Source organism: Anser cygnoides, chromosome 13 (assembly GCF_040182565.1).
Source record: "Anser cygnoides isolate HZ-2024a breed goose chromosome 13, Taihu_goose_T2T_genome, whole genome shotgun sequence".
NCBI lineage: Eukaryota > Metazoa > Chordata > Aves > Anseriformes > Anatidae > Anser > Anser cygnoides.
In genome coordinates, this window is record NC_089885.1 from 6,425,200 (window position 1) to 6,441,322 (window position 16,123).

Consider the following 16,123-nt stretch of genomic DNA (forward strand, 5'->3'; position numbering starts at 1 on the left):
GGGAGTGGTTCAGGAGCGTCTGAGTGGGCTCAACGCACACAAATCCATGGGCCCTGACGGGATGCATCCACGTGTGCTAAGGGAGTTAGCAGAGGTGATCGCAGAACCGCTCTCTATCATCTTTGAAAGGTCCTGGAGAATAGGAGAGGTGCCTGAAGACTGGAAGATAGCCAATGTCACTCCGGTCTTCAAGAAGGGCAAGAAAGAGGATCTGGGAAACTACAGGCCAGTCAGTCTCACCTCTGTCCCTGGAAAGGTGATGGAACAGCTTGTTTTGGAGGCCATCTCCAAGCAATTGGAAGAGAAGAAGGTTATGAGGGGTAGTGAGCATGGATTCACCAAGGGGAAATTGTGCTCAACCAACCTCGCTGCCTTCTATGATGGCATCACCAGCTGGGTAGAGGGGGGGAGAGCAGAGGATGTCATCTACCTTGACTTTAGCAAGGCTTTCGATACTGTCTCCCATGACATCCTGATAGCAAAGCTGAGCAAGTGTGGGATAGAGGAGTGGGCAGTAAGGTGGGTTGAGAACTGGCTGACTGGCCGAGCTCAGAGGGTGGTGATCGGCGGCACAGAGTCCGGCCGGAGACCTGCGACTAGTGGTGTTCCCCAGGGGTCAGTGCTGGGTCCGGTCTTGTTCAACATCTTCATCGACGACCTTGATGAGGGAATAGTGTCTGCCCTCAGCAAATATGCAGATGACACAAAGCTGGGAGGAGTGGCTGACATGCCAGAAGGCTGTGCTGCCATTCAGCGAGACCTGGACCAGCTGGAGAGCTGGGCAGGAAGAAACCAAATGAGGTTTAACAAAAGCAAGTGTAGAGTTGTGCACCTGGGAAGGAACAACCGCACGTATCGGTACAGGCTGGGGGACGACCTGCTGGAGAGGAGCTCTGAGGAGAAAGACCTGGGGGTCCTGGTGGACGACAGGTTGGCCACGAGCCAGCAGTGTGCCCTGGTGGCCAAAAGGCCCAATGGGATCCTGGCGTGCATTAAAAGGAGCGTGGCCAGCAGGTCAAGGGAGGTGATCCTCCCCCTCTACTACGCCCTGGTCAGGCCTCACCTGGAGTACTGTGTGCAGTTCTGGGCTCCCCGGTACAAGAAAGACAGGGATCTCCTGGAAAGAGTCCAGCGGAGGGCCACAAAGATGATACGGGGCCTGGAGCATCTTCCCTATGAGGAAAGGCTGAGAGACCTGGGTCTGTTCAGCCTGGAGAAAAGAGGACTGAGAGGGGATCTCGTCAATGTGTATAAATACCTGAGGTGCGGGAGACAGAGGGATTTGGCCAACCTCTTTTCAGAGGTTTGTGGGGACAGGACAAGGGGCAATGGCCACAAGATGGAGCACAGGAAGTTCTGCACCGACATGAGAAAGAACTTCTTCACGGTGAGGGTGAGGGAGCACTGGGACAGGCTGCCCAGGGAGGTTGTGGCGTCTCCTTCTCTGGAGATATTCAAGGCCCGTCTGGATGCCTCCCTGGGCAGCCTGCTCTAGGGAACCTGCTTTGGCAGGGGGGTTGGACCCGGTGATCTCTCGAGGTCCCTCCCAACCCCTACAGTTCTGTGATTCTTCTGCTGTGCTATATTCATTTCTCTTGAAAAGCTCAGGGATTGCTGCTTAAATGCCTGCAGGACAATGAACATTTTTAGGGAGCTGCAAGACATGATGTGCATCATGGCAAGGACGGGGTGGAGAGTAGAACAGAGGGTGCGTGGAGAAAAACTGAGCTGATTTGAAGGCAGTGGGGGGAGGGAGGAAGCTGACCTACTCACCATGTGGGGGGAAATAGAGTTAATCTGATGGCACACAGGAAGGAAAGGAGTTACCTGAGGGTTTGGGGAGGTAAATTTCCCACCCATGCGTTTCCGACGACCTACAGTTTGCTACAGGGTCCATCTCTGCCTAAATTTGTGCACCCGAATTCATTCCCTCACTGCATACACACCTTCAGTTGCCTCTGCTTGCCCTCTGGTCCCTTCTGGACATCTCCTTTTGCCCTGCAGTGACGCCCACATCTTTCTTTGGTGTCCTGTCCCCTTGGAATCGTTCAGCTTTTCGTGCTCCCTAGAGCAATCTTTCAGTGAAAGCAAAGCCTCCCCCTGACAAACATCTCTCAGTTTTGTGCTTGCCATCCTGAAATTCTTCTTCGCTAAGCTGAAAGCCATTTATCGTTTTAGCTCCTCATTTCTTTCCATTTTAGCTACATGAAAACATAGAAGCTATTTTAACAGGCTCCTTTAGCTAAGTAAACTGGAAAAAAAATCTTACCCGGAGTTAATGATTAACATAATTAAACACTTTAGTTCAAACCACAACTGTCAGGATCATGCAGACATAGAGGGATTTCATGGGGCTTTCGTTTTGCTTCATGGCGCAACACAAAGTCACAGAAGGAATGAGGTGGAAGCAAGTCTGGAATATTTGGAAAGTATCACAATTTTAAGAGAAGACGGATGGGTCAGGAGAAATTCCTTGTGATGAAACTCAGATGCTCAGGAAGGGTGGAGTGCTGCTTATAGTATGGGAAATGCTACAAGTGATGTGCAGACTATGCAGTAACCGTGGCAGAAACCAGCTGGCCTTGAAACTCTTCCTTTCACCTCACGTTTTACAGATGCTCTGCTGACTCTTAAATGATCCACGGTAATGCAGATGTCTGAGTTGGTACTTGACAGCAGCAGCATGTGAGCAGTCTCTCTCCAATGGGCCCTTTGAATCTGTTAATTTTGCCCGCTGTCTCTTTTCACCTTTTTCTGTCAGAACTTTGAAGACCTCAGCAGTCAGGAGCCAGAGAAATTGCTTATCATTTCTGGATGCACTGCTAATGGGAAACACCTGTTTCCAGTTCATTATTGAAAGCCTAGATCTAACCCTGTGTCTGTTAACCAAAAGAAGCTCATTTTGACCTGAAGAGCACAGCGGCACTCCTTTAGCAGCACAGGTTTATTATACAGCACGGAGTGGTGTAATTGCTTACTACGAAAGCTCAGTGGAGTGATTTGGGAAAGCAGGGATAATTCTGCACAAAGAATGATGCCAAGCCTCTCATCATCAAACTTAACAGGTCTTATAGCAAGGGTTCATGCTGCAGCCCGGACTTATGATGTGATTTTAGTCGTGCAAAAGCTGTGGTTGGAAACGCCCAACCCAAGCACTGTGAGGGTGGTGATGGAGCTGGGCGAAGGTGGCACGGCTGGACCCATCACCCCGGGCCTACAACCCAAAGCCATGGAGATCACACATCACACCTGCAGGCTGAACTGCAGGAGGAAGGTCTGAAAACCACCTCAAACGTCTGTGAGCAAAGGGCTAAGTTACAGCCAAGTATGGAAGGGTGTGAATTTTCTGGTTGTTGCTGAAACTTTGTTGTTTGAGCTGTGGGTGCTGCGGCTTTGAAGTCCCCCACAGCAGTCAGCCACTCTTCCTTCCCAAGTAAGCTGTCTGACCAAGTGAAAACCAGAGCCCAGCGCTGAGCACTGGGAATGGGAGAAGAGATGTGCAATGGGTACCGTGCACTGGAGGCGGGATCACTATGGGGGTTCGGCCAGGTCTCCCAGCCAGGAGGTCAAGGAGCTCTTGAACCACGTGGAGACGTGCATCTCTCCAGCTTCCCCCAGGACATGTCACCTGTCCTCAGGGCTCTCCCTGGGACAAGCCCTTCCCACCGTGCTGGTTTCCCATGGAGAAAGAAGGCCAAGCTCTGGGAAGCCACAATGAGACCCCTCTGATTTCTCCTAGCTGGGAGACGGCAGCCAAGGCAATCCCATTACATTATGTGGATATTCCCATCTGCAGGGATAGCCGTGCATCTCTCTCGTCTGTTGTGCAGGCTGAATTGTGGAAGAAATCCATGGGGCACAATAAATGGAGAAGGATGGTGGCCCAAATCCTGTGGACCTGACCAAGGAAGCCAGGACTCCAAGCCAAGCTCTCTTTTTCACATACGTACAGAAACAGAGCTGGTACTTCAGGACTTGCTTCTCAGACCGACCCTCCTGGAGAGGACTCGTTGGTGTTTTCCTTGTAGTTATTGACAGCCTGACTTCTGAGGTTTCTGGCGTGGAAAACACCTTGGGGGAGATGTTCCTACCAGGCTTGGGGTGATGCTGGGTCCGGGTGGCTCGGGATGCTGTTACAAGTGGACGATGCAGCTGCAGGCTAATGCTGCCCATGCTGTGCTGGTCGGGTTTCCTGCAGAAGCATGAGGGGCCCGTCCTAAGAGAAGTTTCTTAGAGGTGAGGATGCAAAACCTACCACATAGATGTGAGAAAAGACTAATTAATAGCTTCCTCTTACCTGTGTATCTATTTCAGCCAAAAAGCAGTGGTTCATCCTAAGACTCAGGACTGAATCAGATGCCGCTTCCTGGGATATTTTGCCTGATATTTTGGGCTATCAAGGTCCAAGCACCAGGACTGAACATAGTTTATGGGGACCCGCAGAAACAAGGGGTCTCCAAGTCCTGAGCAAATGATTTCTTCCAGTATGCTTCAAGATGAAATGGCCCAGCTGGGGAGAAATGACAGAAAACGTCAGCATAACTCTCTCTGGTCCAGGTTTCTTCTCCGTGAGAGGTACTTCAGGAGCTCAGGTGCTCTCTCAGGATTAGATCAATGGCCCCATGGACGTGCTCCTGCACATCTACTGTGAAATCGGTGGCTTCTCTTTCTTCCTGTTGCTGTCTCACTGGATGGCAAAGCCATCATAATATAAATGTGTTACTGCAAATGGCTCTATTACCTGCTGTGACATTAAGGCATGGCTGCAAGAGCTTCCTGTCCGTGGGGTGGAAGCTTTTCTCTCGCTGCTGAGAGCTGCTTTCATCTGCCCCAAAGGCCTTGTGTTATTTGCTGTTCCTAAACGTCAAAATCCCCTTTAATTCCCATTTTCTATTTATTGGTGCTTCATGTTCTCTTGAACTCCTTTGTAGCATGGTGCCTTGTTCTTGGTGATGAACGTGTAAAGGAAGTGTGGTTTTGATGCTATGACATGATGCAAGCTTTGGACTGTGGAGTGTCAGCAATGATCTGTTTGCAAATGAATTAATATTAATAATAATTGTTCTAATGTTTACAGCTCCTTGTTCTTTGTCCAGTTCAGAGCTTCCTAAAATCCTCCTAAACTTCTCGGCACACTTCTGCTCCCCCAGCCTGCAAGATGCCACCAGCACGCTTCGCTTGCAGCTCCCTGCTGAGCTCCCAGCCCTTTGACCATCAACCATATCCTATCCTACCCACTGCGAGCGTGCTCAGTGCAACAGGAAGGAAGAGGAAGAGGGAGGACAATGTGAAATCTCTCACCATCAGCAGAGCACTGCTCTTGAAGATGCAAGTTTGGGGAGCTTTGAAGCTCTTGGTGTTTTGCAGAGCTCCCTGCTACCCCGAAAGTGGTCAGTGCACGCCAGAATCCTTGAGGTCTGCGGCATCTGAGGGTGAACTGCAGCAGGAGGTAGAAAAGCAAAGAGGGACACGGCAAAGGTGAGGGAGAGCTCGTCCAATGTGGTCCATGCTCACAAACCAGCAGGTCCATGCCCTCTGCCATGCTTATGGAGAGATGGTTCCCTGGCATCCTCAGTGCTCTGCCCCTGTGATATCTGGGCTGCTTTCAGGTCCTTTGCTGCCACCAGTGCTTCCCATCCAGCTGCTCTTCTTCTAGAAGAAGTTGTGGGGACCATTGCACATCTCTGCCTGTCAGTTGACAAGGAAAGAAGATCCACGGGAAGCATCTGCCTCTCTGCCTGTGCACAGGTTGCCCGTGCATCCCCGTCAGGAGCCCTTCCTTTCTACATTTAAATACCCATTATATTTATATTCCAGTAAATATCCTTTATATTCCAATATCTGGAAATAAACATTTCCAGGAGGGAGGTACAGCTCCTCACAGTGGGAGGAAGCTGCTCTGTTGGGAAACCCATGGACTGGGATAGGCACCGAATGTTTTTACACCAACAAACAGAGCTGGACTCCCGTGCAAGAGGCTTGTTTCAGTGCACCACCGTTGTTGACCTGTTGGCAGACTGACCTCCTCCCTGAGACGTGTCTGCATGCAAATTCTGAGGTCAGCACAGATGCCCAGCTTGTCACGGAGACACCCTGCATGCAGCCAAGGGCCGAAGGCAAGAGGACGGGATGTCTCCGCAGAGCTGCGCCGTTGTCTGCCTCACCCTGATGCTGGCGGGTAAGTTGGGATGGGGCAAGCAGAAAGCACCTTGGGTGATGTGAGAGCTGCAAGTGGGGTAAGCTTGAGTTGATGGAAAGGAAAGGAAGAAGCCGGTGGTGACCATGGAGTGCTCTCCTCAAGCACAGGTGGCTAGGGACGTTGGGGGAAGGATCACGAGGTTGATGTGCTCATTGCGAAACATCAGCCGAGGGCTGGAGCCAGGACAGATGTTCATGGAGCTCCTGGTCACTGCTTGTGCTGCTCTGTGAGTGCTGCTGGTCCATCCCTGGCAATGACAGGCAGCCCGTGAGGGGTGATACCTGCAGGATGCCCCTGCCAGCTAGAGAGCTGCATCCCATGGGGATCCCACCAACGGGGATGCATTTTGCTGAGAGCCAGCAGAGGTGTGTGAGGAAGTGCTGGTGGGGCAGGGTGGGCCGCAAGCGCTGTGCTCCAAGGGGGGAGGAGAATCTGCCGCTGATCTGCTGATCTGCCTCTTCCCCTCTGCAGGGAGAAACCTGGGCTTCCTCGTGGAAATCCCGCAGGATGCAGTCAGTGGCACCGTGGGGCAGTCCGTGCTCCTGCCCATCTCCTACACATTCAACAGCTCCCCTCGCTTCCCAGTGTCAATTAAGTGGACGTTTGGTCACCCCTTACAAAGAATCATCTCCTGCGTAGTGCTGAACTGCTCCCTGGGTGCTGGGGGGGCTCCCAAGAACTGCTCAACAAAATGTTACCCCTATGCTTCACATTCGGGCCGTGTTGAGCTCTTCCCCGAGAACGCATCCCTGCTGCTGCGGGACCTGCGGCTCAGTGACAGCGGGGTGTACAACGTCAGCTTTGTACAGCAACAACAAAGCAGGCACATCACCCTGACGGTGCTTCAGCAGCCTGTCCCCACAGGCCCTTCCAGTGAAGGTAAGTGTCCCTCGTGCTGCCCTGGCAGAATCCCTGCCCCTCCTGATGGAGACAGCACAGGACCCCTGCGGAGGTGTCCCAGAGGAGGTGGCAGCCTCCCGCAGCCGCATCTCCGCTCTCCTACCACAGGAACTTGTCAAGGAGCAGGAGGGATGGCCGCACGCATCCCTTGCTACATCCTGGGAGGCTGCTACTGCTTCATCCTGCTGCTCCTGCAGCTGCTCTTCCACCTGTGCTGGCTGCGGGGCAGCCGCCAGCAGCAGGGCAGACGTGGGGAAGCCTGCGGCTGCTGCTGGGGAGAGGGGAGCCAGCGTGCGGGAGCAGCCAGGGCCGGCACCCCAGGCTGGCAGCAGCAGCCGCCCCGCAGTGCCTGGGCAGAATGAAGGCGCTCAGCTGGTGGCTCAGGGCTGCTTTTCCTCCTGGCACCTGCCCCTCTGCGGGACAAACCGGGGTCCTGGCCGCTGCCTGTCCCCAGGCACCGTCCTGCCTCCAGCGCACAACCACTCCCCACACTCACATACCCCTTCTGTTAAATTCCCGCTCCCATGGGCAAATAAAAACCTTTCCTCTGGCATCTCTGTCTCCAAAGTGCCTGGCATGCGGCTGCAGAACCATCTGAAGCAGTTCCAGCAGCAAAGCGAGGGCCGGAAGAGATTCCCAAAGCTTCTGGCCTGCCCCAGGAGGACCCAGGGGCTGCTTTGGTGGGGCAGGGGCTGCTCGGCTGCTGAGGCTGAAGGGTGACAGCTGAAGGAAGGCCCGGTGAGCTGCATCCCCTGGAAAATCCCCCCAAAAACGGGGATGCGATGGACGCGTTTTGCTGGCAGCTCCCTGCTGCGTGCGTGGAAGGGGTGTTGGGGCAGAAGCAGCGCCCACGGTGGGGGCACAGGGGACACCCCGCAGCCCCCCTCTCTCCCCACAGCCCCACAGTGTGCAGGTGGCACAGGAAGGAGCCGGGGCTCGCCTGCCCGCAGCGAACCCCACAGCGCCGAGGGGCTGAGCGAGAGCCTCCGAATTCCTCCCGGCCCAACGAGCGCAGCAGCCACAGGCGATGTGTCCCGGCCGGCGCTGCTGGGGCCTCGGCTCCCTCCTGCTGCTGCTGCTGCTCGGTGAGTTGGGGCCGGGGCAGCTGCCTTCACCCTGGGGACAGCCTGGGGGCTGCAGGTGGAAAAGCCAGCGGGGAGGTGGCTGGGGCTAAGGGGCTGGGGGTGCAGGTGGTGCGGAGCCCACCCTGGGGTGGCTGCATCCAATGGGGTTCCCAAAAACAAGGGCACTGTGCTGAGGTCTGGTGTCTGGGCATGAGGGGCGGTGGGGCAGGGTGGGCTGCGAGCGCTGTGCTCCAAGGGGGGAGAATCTGCCGCTGATCTGCTGATCTGCCTCTTCCCCTCTGCAGGGAGAAACCTGGGCTTCCTCGTGGAAATCCCGCAGGATGCAGTCAGTGGCACCGTGGGGCAGTCCGTGCTCCTGCCCATCTCCTACACATTCAACAGCTCCCCTCACTTCCCAATGTCAATTAAGTGGACGTTTGGTCACCCCTCACAAGTAATCACCAGCGGCACATTGCTGGACTGCTCCCTGGGTGCTGGGGGGGCTCCCAAGAACTGTACCGCAAAATGTTTCCCCAATGCTTCACATTCGGGCCGTGTTGAGCTCTTCCCCGAGAACGCATCCCTGCTGCTGCGGGACCTGAGGCTCAGTGACAGCGGGGTGTACAACGTCAGCTTTGTACAGCAACAACAAAGCAGGCACATCACCCTGACGGTGCTTCAGCAGCCTGTCCCCACAGGCCCTTCCAGTGAAGGTAAGTGTCCCTTGTGCTGCCCTGGCAGAATCCCTGCCCCTCCTGATGGGGACAGCACAGGACCCCTGCGGAGGTGTCCCAGAGGAGGTGGCAGCCTCCCGCAGCCGCATCTCCGCTCTCCTACCGCAGGAACTTGTCAAGGAGCAGGAGGGATGGCCGCACGCATCCCTTGCTACATCCTGGGAGGCTGCTACTGCTTCATCCTGCTGCTCCTGCAGCTGCTCTTCCACCTGTGCTGGCTGCGGGGCAGCCGCCAGCAGCAGGGCAGACGTGGGGAAGCCTGCGGCTGCTGCTGGGGAGAAGGGAGCCAGCGTGCGGGAGCAGCCAGGGCCGGCACCCCAGGCTGGCAGCAGCAGCCGCCCCGCAGTGCCCGGGCAGAATGAAGGCGCTCAGCTGGTGGCTCAGGGCTGCTTTTCCTCCTGGCACCTGCCCCTCTGCGGGACAAACCGGGGTCCTGGCCGCTGCCTGTCCCCAGGCACCGTCCTGCCTCCAGCGCACAACCACTCCCCACACTCACATACCCCTTCTGTTAAATTCCCACTCCCATGGGCAAATAAAAACCTTTCCTCTGGCATCTCTGTCTCCAAAGTGCCTGGCATGCGGCTGCAGAACCACCTGAAGCAGTTCCAGCAGCAAAGCGAGGGCCGGAAGAGATTCCCAAAGCTTCTGGCCTGCCCCAGGAGGACCCAGGGGCTGCTTTGGTGGGGCAGGGGCTGCTTGGCTGCTGAGGCTGAAGGGTGACAGCTGAAGGAAGGCCCGGTGAGCTGCATCCCCTGGAAAATCCCCCCAAAAACGGGGATGCGATGGACGCGTTTTGCTGGCAGCTCCCTGCTGTGTGCGTGGAAGGGGTGTTGGGGCAGAAGCAGTGCCCACAGTGGGGGCACAGGGGACACCCCGCAGCCCCCCTCTCTCCCCACAGTGTGCAGGTGGCACAGGAAGGAGCCGGGGCTCGCCCGCCCGCAGCGAACCCCACGGCGCCGAGGGGCTGAGCGAGAGCCTCCGACTTCCTCCCGGCCCAACGAGCGCAGCAGCCACAGGCGATGTGTCCCGGCCGGCGCTGCTGGGGCCTCGGCTCCCTCCTGCTGCTGCTGCTGCTCGGTGAGTTGGGGCCGGGGCAGCTGCCTTCACTCTGGGGACAGCCTGGGGGCTGCGGGTGGAAAAGCCAGCGGGGAGGTGGCTGGGGCTAAGGGGCTGGGGGTGCAGGTGGTGCGGAGCCCACCCTGGGGTGGCTGCATCCGATGGGGTCCCCAAAAACAAGGGCACTGTGCTGAGGTCTGGTGTCTGGGCATGAGGGGCAGTGGGGCAGGGTGGGCTGCGAGCGCTGTGCTCCAAGGGGGGAGAATCTGCCGCTGATCTGCTGATCTGCCTCTTCCCCTCTGCAGGGAGAAACCTGGGCTTCCTCGTGGAAATCCCGCAGGATGCAGTCAATGGCACCGTGGGGCAGTCCGTGCTCCTGCCCGTCTCCTACACATTCAACAGCTCCCCTCGCTTCCCAATGTCAATTAAGTGGACGTTTGGTCACCCCTCACAAGTAATCATCATTGGCACATTGCTGGACTGCTCCCTGGGTGCTGGGGGGGCTCCCAAGAACTGTACCGCAAAATGTTTCCCCAATGCTTCACATTCGGGCCGTGTTGAGCTCTTCCCCGAGAACGCATCCCTGCTGCTGCGGGACCTGAAGCTCAGTGACAGCGGGGTGTACAACGTCAGCTTTGTACAGCAACAACAAAGCAGGCACATCACCCTGACTGTGCTCGAGCAGCCTGTCCCCCTGGATCCGTCCTGTGAAAGTAAGTGTCCCTCATGCTACCATGGAAGAATTCCTGTCCCTCCTGATGGGGACAGCACAGGACCCCTGCAGAGGTGTCCCAGAGGAGGTGGCAGCCTCCCGCAGCCGCATCTCCGCTCTCCTACCACAGGAACTTGTCAAGGAGCAGGAGGGATGGCCGCACGCATCCCTTGCTACATCCTGGGAGGCTGCTACTGCTTCATCCTGCTGCTCCTGCAGCTGCTCTTCCACCTGTGCTGGCTGCGGGGCAGCCGCCAGCAGCAGGGCAGACGTGGGGAAGCCTGCGGCTGCTGCTGGGGAGAGGGGAGCCAGCGTGCGGGAGCAGCCAGGGCTGGCACCCCAGGCTGGCAGCAGCAGCCGCCCCGCAGTGCCCAGGCAGAATGAAGGCGCTCAGCTGGTGGCTCAGGGCTGCTTTTCCTCCTGGCACCTGCCCCTCTGCGGGACAAACCGGGGTCCTGGCCGCTGCCTGTCCCCAGGCACCGTCCTGCCTCCAGCGCACAACCACTCCCCACACTCACATACCCCTTCTGTTAAATTCCCGCTCCCATGGGCAAATAAAAACCTTTCCTCTGGCATCTCTGTCTCCAAAGTGCCTGGCATGGGGCTGCAGAACCACCTGAAGCAGTTCCAGCAGCAAAGCGAGGGCCGGAAGAGATTCCCAAAGCTTCTGGCCTGCCCCAGGAGGACCCAGGGGCTGCTTTGGTGGGGCAGGGGCTGCTCGGCTGCTGAGGCTGAAGGGTGACAGCTGAAGGAAGGCCCGGTGAGCTGCATCCCCTGGAAAATCCCCCCAAAAACGGGGATGCGATGGACGCGTTTTGCTGGCAGCTCCCTGCTGTGTGCGTGGAAGGGGTGTTGGGGCAGAAGCAGCGCCCACGGTGGGGGCACAGGGGACACCCCGCAGCCCCCCTCTCTCCCCACAATGTGCAGGTGGCACAGGAAGGAGCCGGGGCTCGCCCGCCCGCAGCGAACCCCACGGCGCCGAGGGGCTGAGCGAGAGCCTCCGACTTCCTCCCGGCCCAGGCGAGCGCAGCAGCCACAGGCGATGTGTCCCGGCCGGCGCTGCTGGGGACTCGGCTCCCTCCTGCTGCTGCTGCTGCTCGGTGAGTTGGGGCCGGGGCAGCTGCCTTCGCCCTGGGGGCAGCCTGGGGGCTGCGGGTGAAAAGCCAGCGGGGAGGTGGCTGGGGCTAAGGGGCTGGGGGTGCAGGTGGTGCGGAGCCCACCCTGGGGTGGCTGCATCCGATGGGGTCCCCAAAAACAAGGGTGCTGTGCTGAGGTCTGGTGTCTGGGCACGAGGCTTCTGTCAGTGGGTGGTGGGGCAGGGTGGGCTGCGAGCACCGTGCTCCAAGGGGGGGAGAATCTGTCGCTGACCTGCTGATCTGCCTCTTCCCCTCTGCAGGGAGAAACCTGGGCTTCCTCGTGGAAATCCCGCAGGATGCAGTCAATGGCACCGTGGGGCAGTCCGTGCTCCTGCCCGTCTCCTACACATTCAACAGCTCCCCTCGCTTCCCAGTGTCGATTCAGTGGATGTTTGGTCACCCCTCACAAGTAATCATCACCGGCACATTGCTGGACTGCTCCCTGGGTGCTGGGGGGGCTCCCAAGAACTGTACTGCAAAATGTTTCCCCAGTGCTTCACATTCGGGCCGTGTTGAGCTCTTCCCCGAGAACGCATCCCTGCTGCTGCGGGACCTGCGGCTCAGTGACAGCGGGGTGTACAACGTCAGCTTTGTACAGCAACAACAAAGCAGGCACATCACCCTGACCGTGCTCGAGCAGCCTGTCCCCACGGGCCCTTCCAGCGAAGGTAAGTGTCCCTGTGCCGGGCACAGGCACCTCCTGCACTGCCCCGGCTGTGGGAAACATTGAGCACATGCAGAATTTCGGTCCCTCCTTCCACGGGGACAAACCACTGCAGTGAAGAGAGGATTCCCAGGGGTTTCTTATGTGGTGCTGGTTGTGCTCCGCCAGTTGTAGCTGGAAGCCCAGCATTCCTCCCTCCGCCACCTTAATTGAAGTACGAGTGCTTCTTGCACAGCTGCTTGTCTCTGCAGGAGAAAGGCTCCCCTAGCAGCATTGCCTTTAGCTAAAATGAATGGCTGCAGAGAATGAATGGGAGAGGTGGGCTCAGGAACCCAAGCACCAGGTCTGAGTCCTGTACTAGGGCAATTGTAATATTTGCTGGGGAGAATTGGGCACTTGGGGGTAAATCAGCGGCCACAGAGGCTGAGAAGAAAATGCACCAAATGCTCTCCTACCACTCACATACAACGTACATGAAATAATCACCACGGCAGTATCTGCTGCTACTGTATTCCTTTAGGAAGCACTTACAGCACCTGTTGTCTTCCAAATGCCAGGCACCAGCAATCAAGACCACACCCATAACTACATAATTGGAGCTTGCTCATTAATCTTCCTCCTTCTGCTGTTCCTGGTCTTCTGCGTTTGGCGCTGGGGTAGGTGGTTCAAACTTGGAGGTTGCACCTCTGGTTCCTTCGGGCATGTTCCTTGGGGATAAAGGTAGTGGGGAGGCTCTGGAGAGGTTTTGTTCTTCACACTAGAATTATTCCTTTCCTGTGAGCTCCCCTTCAGCGTACCACCTCCTTCCATTTGTAAAGAGTCATAGTTTCTAGTTTGTGATGCAGCTTAACAAAGTGGAAGCACAGCATGGGGCTGTTGCAATGGTTTTCCGGAGAACCCATACCTTCTGGTGCTGAGACCAGCATCAAGTTGCTGCATCGCTTCTAGCCTGTAAAAGTACAACGCCATGGACTCAGAAACGCATCCTCTAAGTGTGGCCAGACTGTTCTGTTGGGGACACTTTAAAACTCCAGCTGGGGAGAATACCTTGGGATATATGCACTGGACGATCAGCCAGCAAGGTGCTTATCTCCACAGCTCCCATCAAAACCTTCACCCCTGAGGATGCTTTTGTCAGGAGACAAGTTCATTTGTTTCCAAGTGGGAGATTTCACCCATGCTTGGCTGGAGCAGCCACAGAAATCTCCGTCTTGATGGCAAAATCCACATCAACCCCCCTGGTGAAAGTGCCAGTATAGTACCTCTGGTTCCCCAGGGCTAGGAGAGGGGAGGGTGCAACCTGTCGGTAATAAAACCCTCTTTTTCCGAGGTGCAGTGCAGCAGAAGAAGAGGAGAATCGTTAAACAACAGCAGGTACAGAAAAAACAATTTGAAAGCTCTTTGGGTAAATGCTAACTGCTGGCTTAAATAAGATGCACTGATCTATAAGAATTGATTCTGAATTTAAAAATAGGAAGTTAATTCCGTGTTGTAAGGGCAAGTTGCAAAGTGGTAAGTGACCCTGGGGTACTCCCTTCCCCCAGCTGCACGTTTCCCCTTTGCCTCCCTCCCCGACCCCAAAAGGACCTGATTTTACCTTCATGGCTGAGAAGCCTAGGGACAGCTTTGGCTGACAGCAGCAAGGAGGGTGCAGAATGGTTAAATGCAAAGCAATGTGCAGATAGTCACCCTTCCCTGCTTGGCAGCCTCACGGGTTTATGTTGGGGCACTACTTCACGGATCGCTGTGGGCTGTGCAGACAGCCAGGATCAACCCCGACCCTCCCATGGGCAAAGCCACCTGGCCTTTACATAGCTCCTGCTTCTGCTGACTCCTCCTGGCTTGTTGTTAGCAGCTCCAGGACCCCTCCTGATCCCAACATCCCCTGGAGAAGGCTGTCACCTTGTGTGTTTTCTCTGTGCTTCTCTAGGCCCTGAACACACAGGAGCCCCACGTGGACAACACTGCGGCGAGGGAAGTAATGACCATTTATTCCAGAGTCGGAGACAGCTTTGAACATCCAGAGCTGAGAGCATCACCACAGGTCATCTACTCATCCATAACCTCCCTCGATTCCTGAGGACAGGACTGGGCACCCCCAGCTCCTGCTTTGGCTGCAGGAGCTGCCCGGAGCAGAGCTCTGAACTTTGCAGGAGATAGCCCTGCCACAAAGGTGGCTGGTGATTTTGTCACTGACCAGAGAAAGGTGCCCAAGGTAAAGGCAAATCAGCAGTGCATCCATGGGAAGCCTTATTCCACTGACTCACCTTAATCTGAGGGCTAACGGAGAGCACTGAATGTATTTCAGTCCTGTGCTCCAGGGTCACTTACCAATTGTCTTGTCATATTAAAAGAACGCATGAAGAAGATCTTTTGACCTGGAAAGCTGTCCATATTTTTATGAGTATGCCAAGTCACTGTAGAGCAGACTCTTCCTGCCATGAAATCTGCTTGGCCTTGGGATCCCAGGGCAATAGGTTCCTCTGCTGATCTTTTGAAGAGTCCCCTTAAAGGGCAAGGGGATGGGACTTACTGTACAATGGAGTTCCTGGTACGTGGTGGCATTCCTTTAAAGCTGTTTGTACAGGTGGAAGAAAGCTGAGATGCCTAACTCTGTTTTAAAATTAAAAGCCACATCTCCCCTAGCAGCACCAGCTTTTTTAAAATGCAGTAAGGGCATAAATTGATTTTGTTTTGCTCTGGGCTTCATGGAAAACAAGACAGTACATACCGAAACATGGAGCCCCATCAGTAATAAATGGATGCTAGGACAGGACAAGAGTGCTAGACATCTCCCGACCACAGCCAGGCCCAGAGAGAGCATGGAAACTGCTGCTGCTGCCTCCCTCTTTGCATGCTCCTGTGTCGGCTGGGATGATATTCAAGAGGGACAATGATGATGATGGTGGTGGTTCAAGCCCCCAGCACCAGCAGCCCCTCTCCTGGCTCCGGGTGAAGGACCCGGCTGCTCTGCTCTTGGAAAGTCCTGCTAACCTTCACGACAGCAGAGGTTTTTTTTCCAGAAAACAGAAGCTCTTTGTGACTTAATAAAACCGCAAAAGCTGAAAAGTTGCCTTAGGTATGCATGAAGCTTTTGCAGTGGTTAGCGTGAGGTCTTAAGTAGCAGGAGAGAAGAAAGTACTAAAAAAGTGAAGCAGTAGCAAATAATTGCACAGGAAATGTGGCTGTCAGTCCTCAGGCTAAAGCACACGTGGTCACTGCCTTACTGGTTGTCCCCTCAGCAGACCTAATTTTGTTCCTGACCCCTGCTGAAGGATTTGGAAACACCATCCCCGCAGAGCATGGAAGGACAAGGGAGGACTGCTGAGACCTGCTCCTCCACAGCTGTGAGTGGAGCCCACCCCCAGCAGAAAAACCTCTTGATCTCCCTGGTGCCTGCTAGAGCACAAAATAACCTGCAGCAAAATGAAGACCTAGGTCTGAATTCGGACATCCAGTGTTCACCCAGAAACACAACCGCCCCTTTATGAGCCTTTTGTCTCCCAGAACAGCTTCTTCTCGGAGAAGACATCTTTGGAGAGCCCAGTCCCTGAAATGTCATCTGCAAAGAAGACCTGCAAGGCAGGGGGGATTAAATCCTCCCTGTGGGACCGGGGTCTCAGGGGGGCACGAGGGAGCCCTTGCAGGAGGTGAAGTC

General features: G+C 55.8%; 1 protein-coding gene across 3 annotated transcripts; it reads left to right on the top strand.

Annotated features, from left to right (window-relative positions):
• Positions 1-3,818: 3,818 nt before the first annotated feature.
• On the top strand, positions 3,819-15,670 carry LOC125183577 (uncharacterized). 3 transcript variants are annotated; one of them, XM_067004924.1, is made up of 11 exons: positions 3,819-6,178; positions 6,671-7,078; positions 7,208-8,184; positions 8,469-8,876; positions 9,006-9,974; positions 10,259-11,765; positions 12,062-12,210; positions 12,294-12,469; positions 13,023-13,121; positions 13,802-13,839; positions 14,396-15,670. In XM_067004924.1, the coding sequence occupies exons 7-11, from the start codon at positions 12,098-12,100 to the stop codon at positions 14,543-14,545; spliced, it is 576 nt and encodes a 191-aa protein (XP_066861025.1). In that variant the 5' UTR covers positions 3,819-6,178; positions 6,671-7,078; positions 7,208-8,184; positions 8,469-8,876; positions 9,006-9,974; positions 10,259-11,765; positions 12,062-12,097; the 3' UTR covers positions 14,546-15,670. The 3 variants fall into 3 exon arrangements, with proteins under 3 accessions (XP_066861025.1, XP_066861024.1, XP_066861023.1); XM_067004923.1 differs by having other exon boundaries at positions 12,062-12,469; XM_067004922.1 differs by lacking the exon at positions 9,006-9,974.
• The last annotated feature ends 453 nt before the right edge of the window (positions 15,671-16,123 follow it).

Coding starts and splice junctions, on each gene's coding strand:
- LOC125183577 (XM_067004922.1), top strand. CDS start 8,127: ATGTGTCCCGGCCGGCGCTGCTGGGGCCTCGGCTCCCTCCTGCTGCTG. Junction 8,185..8,468: donor CCTGCTGCTGCTGCTGCTCG/GTGAGTTGGGGC, acceptor TCCCCTCTGCAG/GGAGAAACCTGGGCTTCCTC. Junction 8,877..10,258: donor CACAGGCCCTTCCAGTGAAG/GTAAGTGTCCCT, acceptor TCCCCTCTGCAG/GGAGAAACCTGGGCTTCCTC.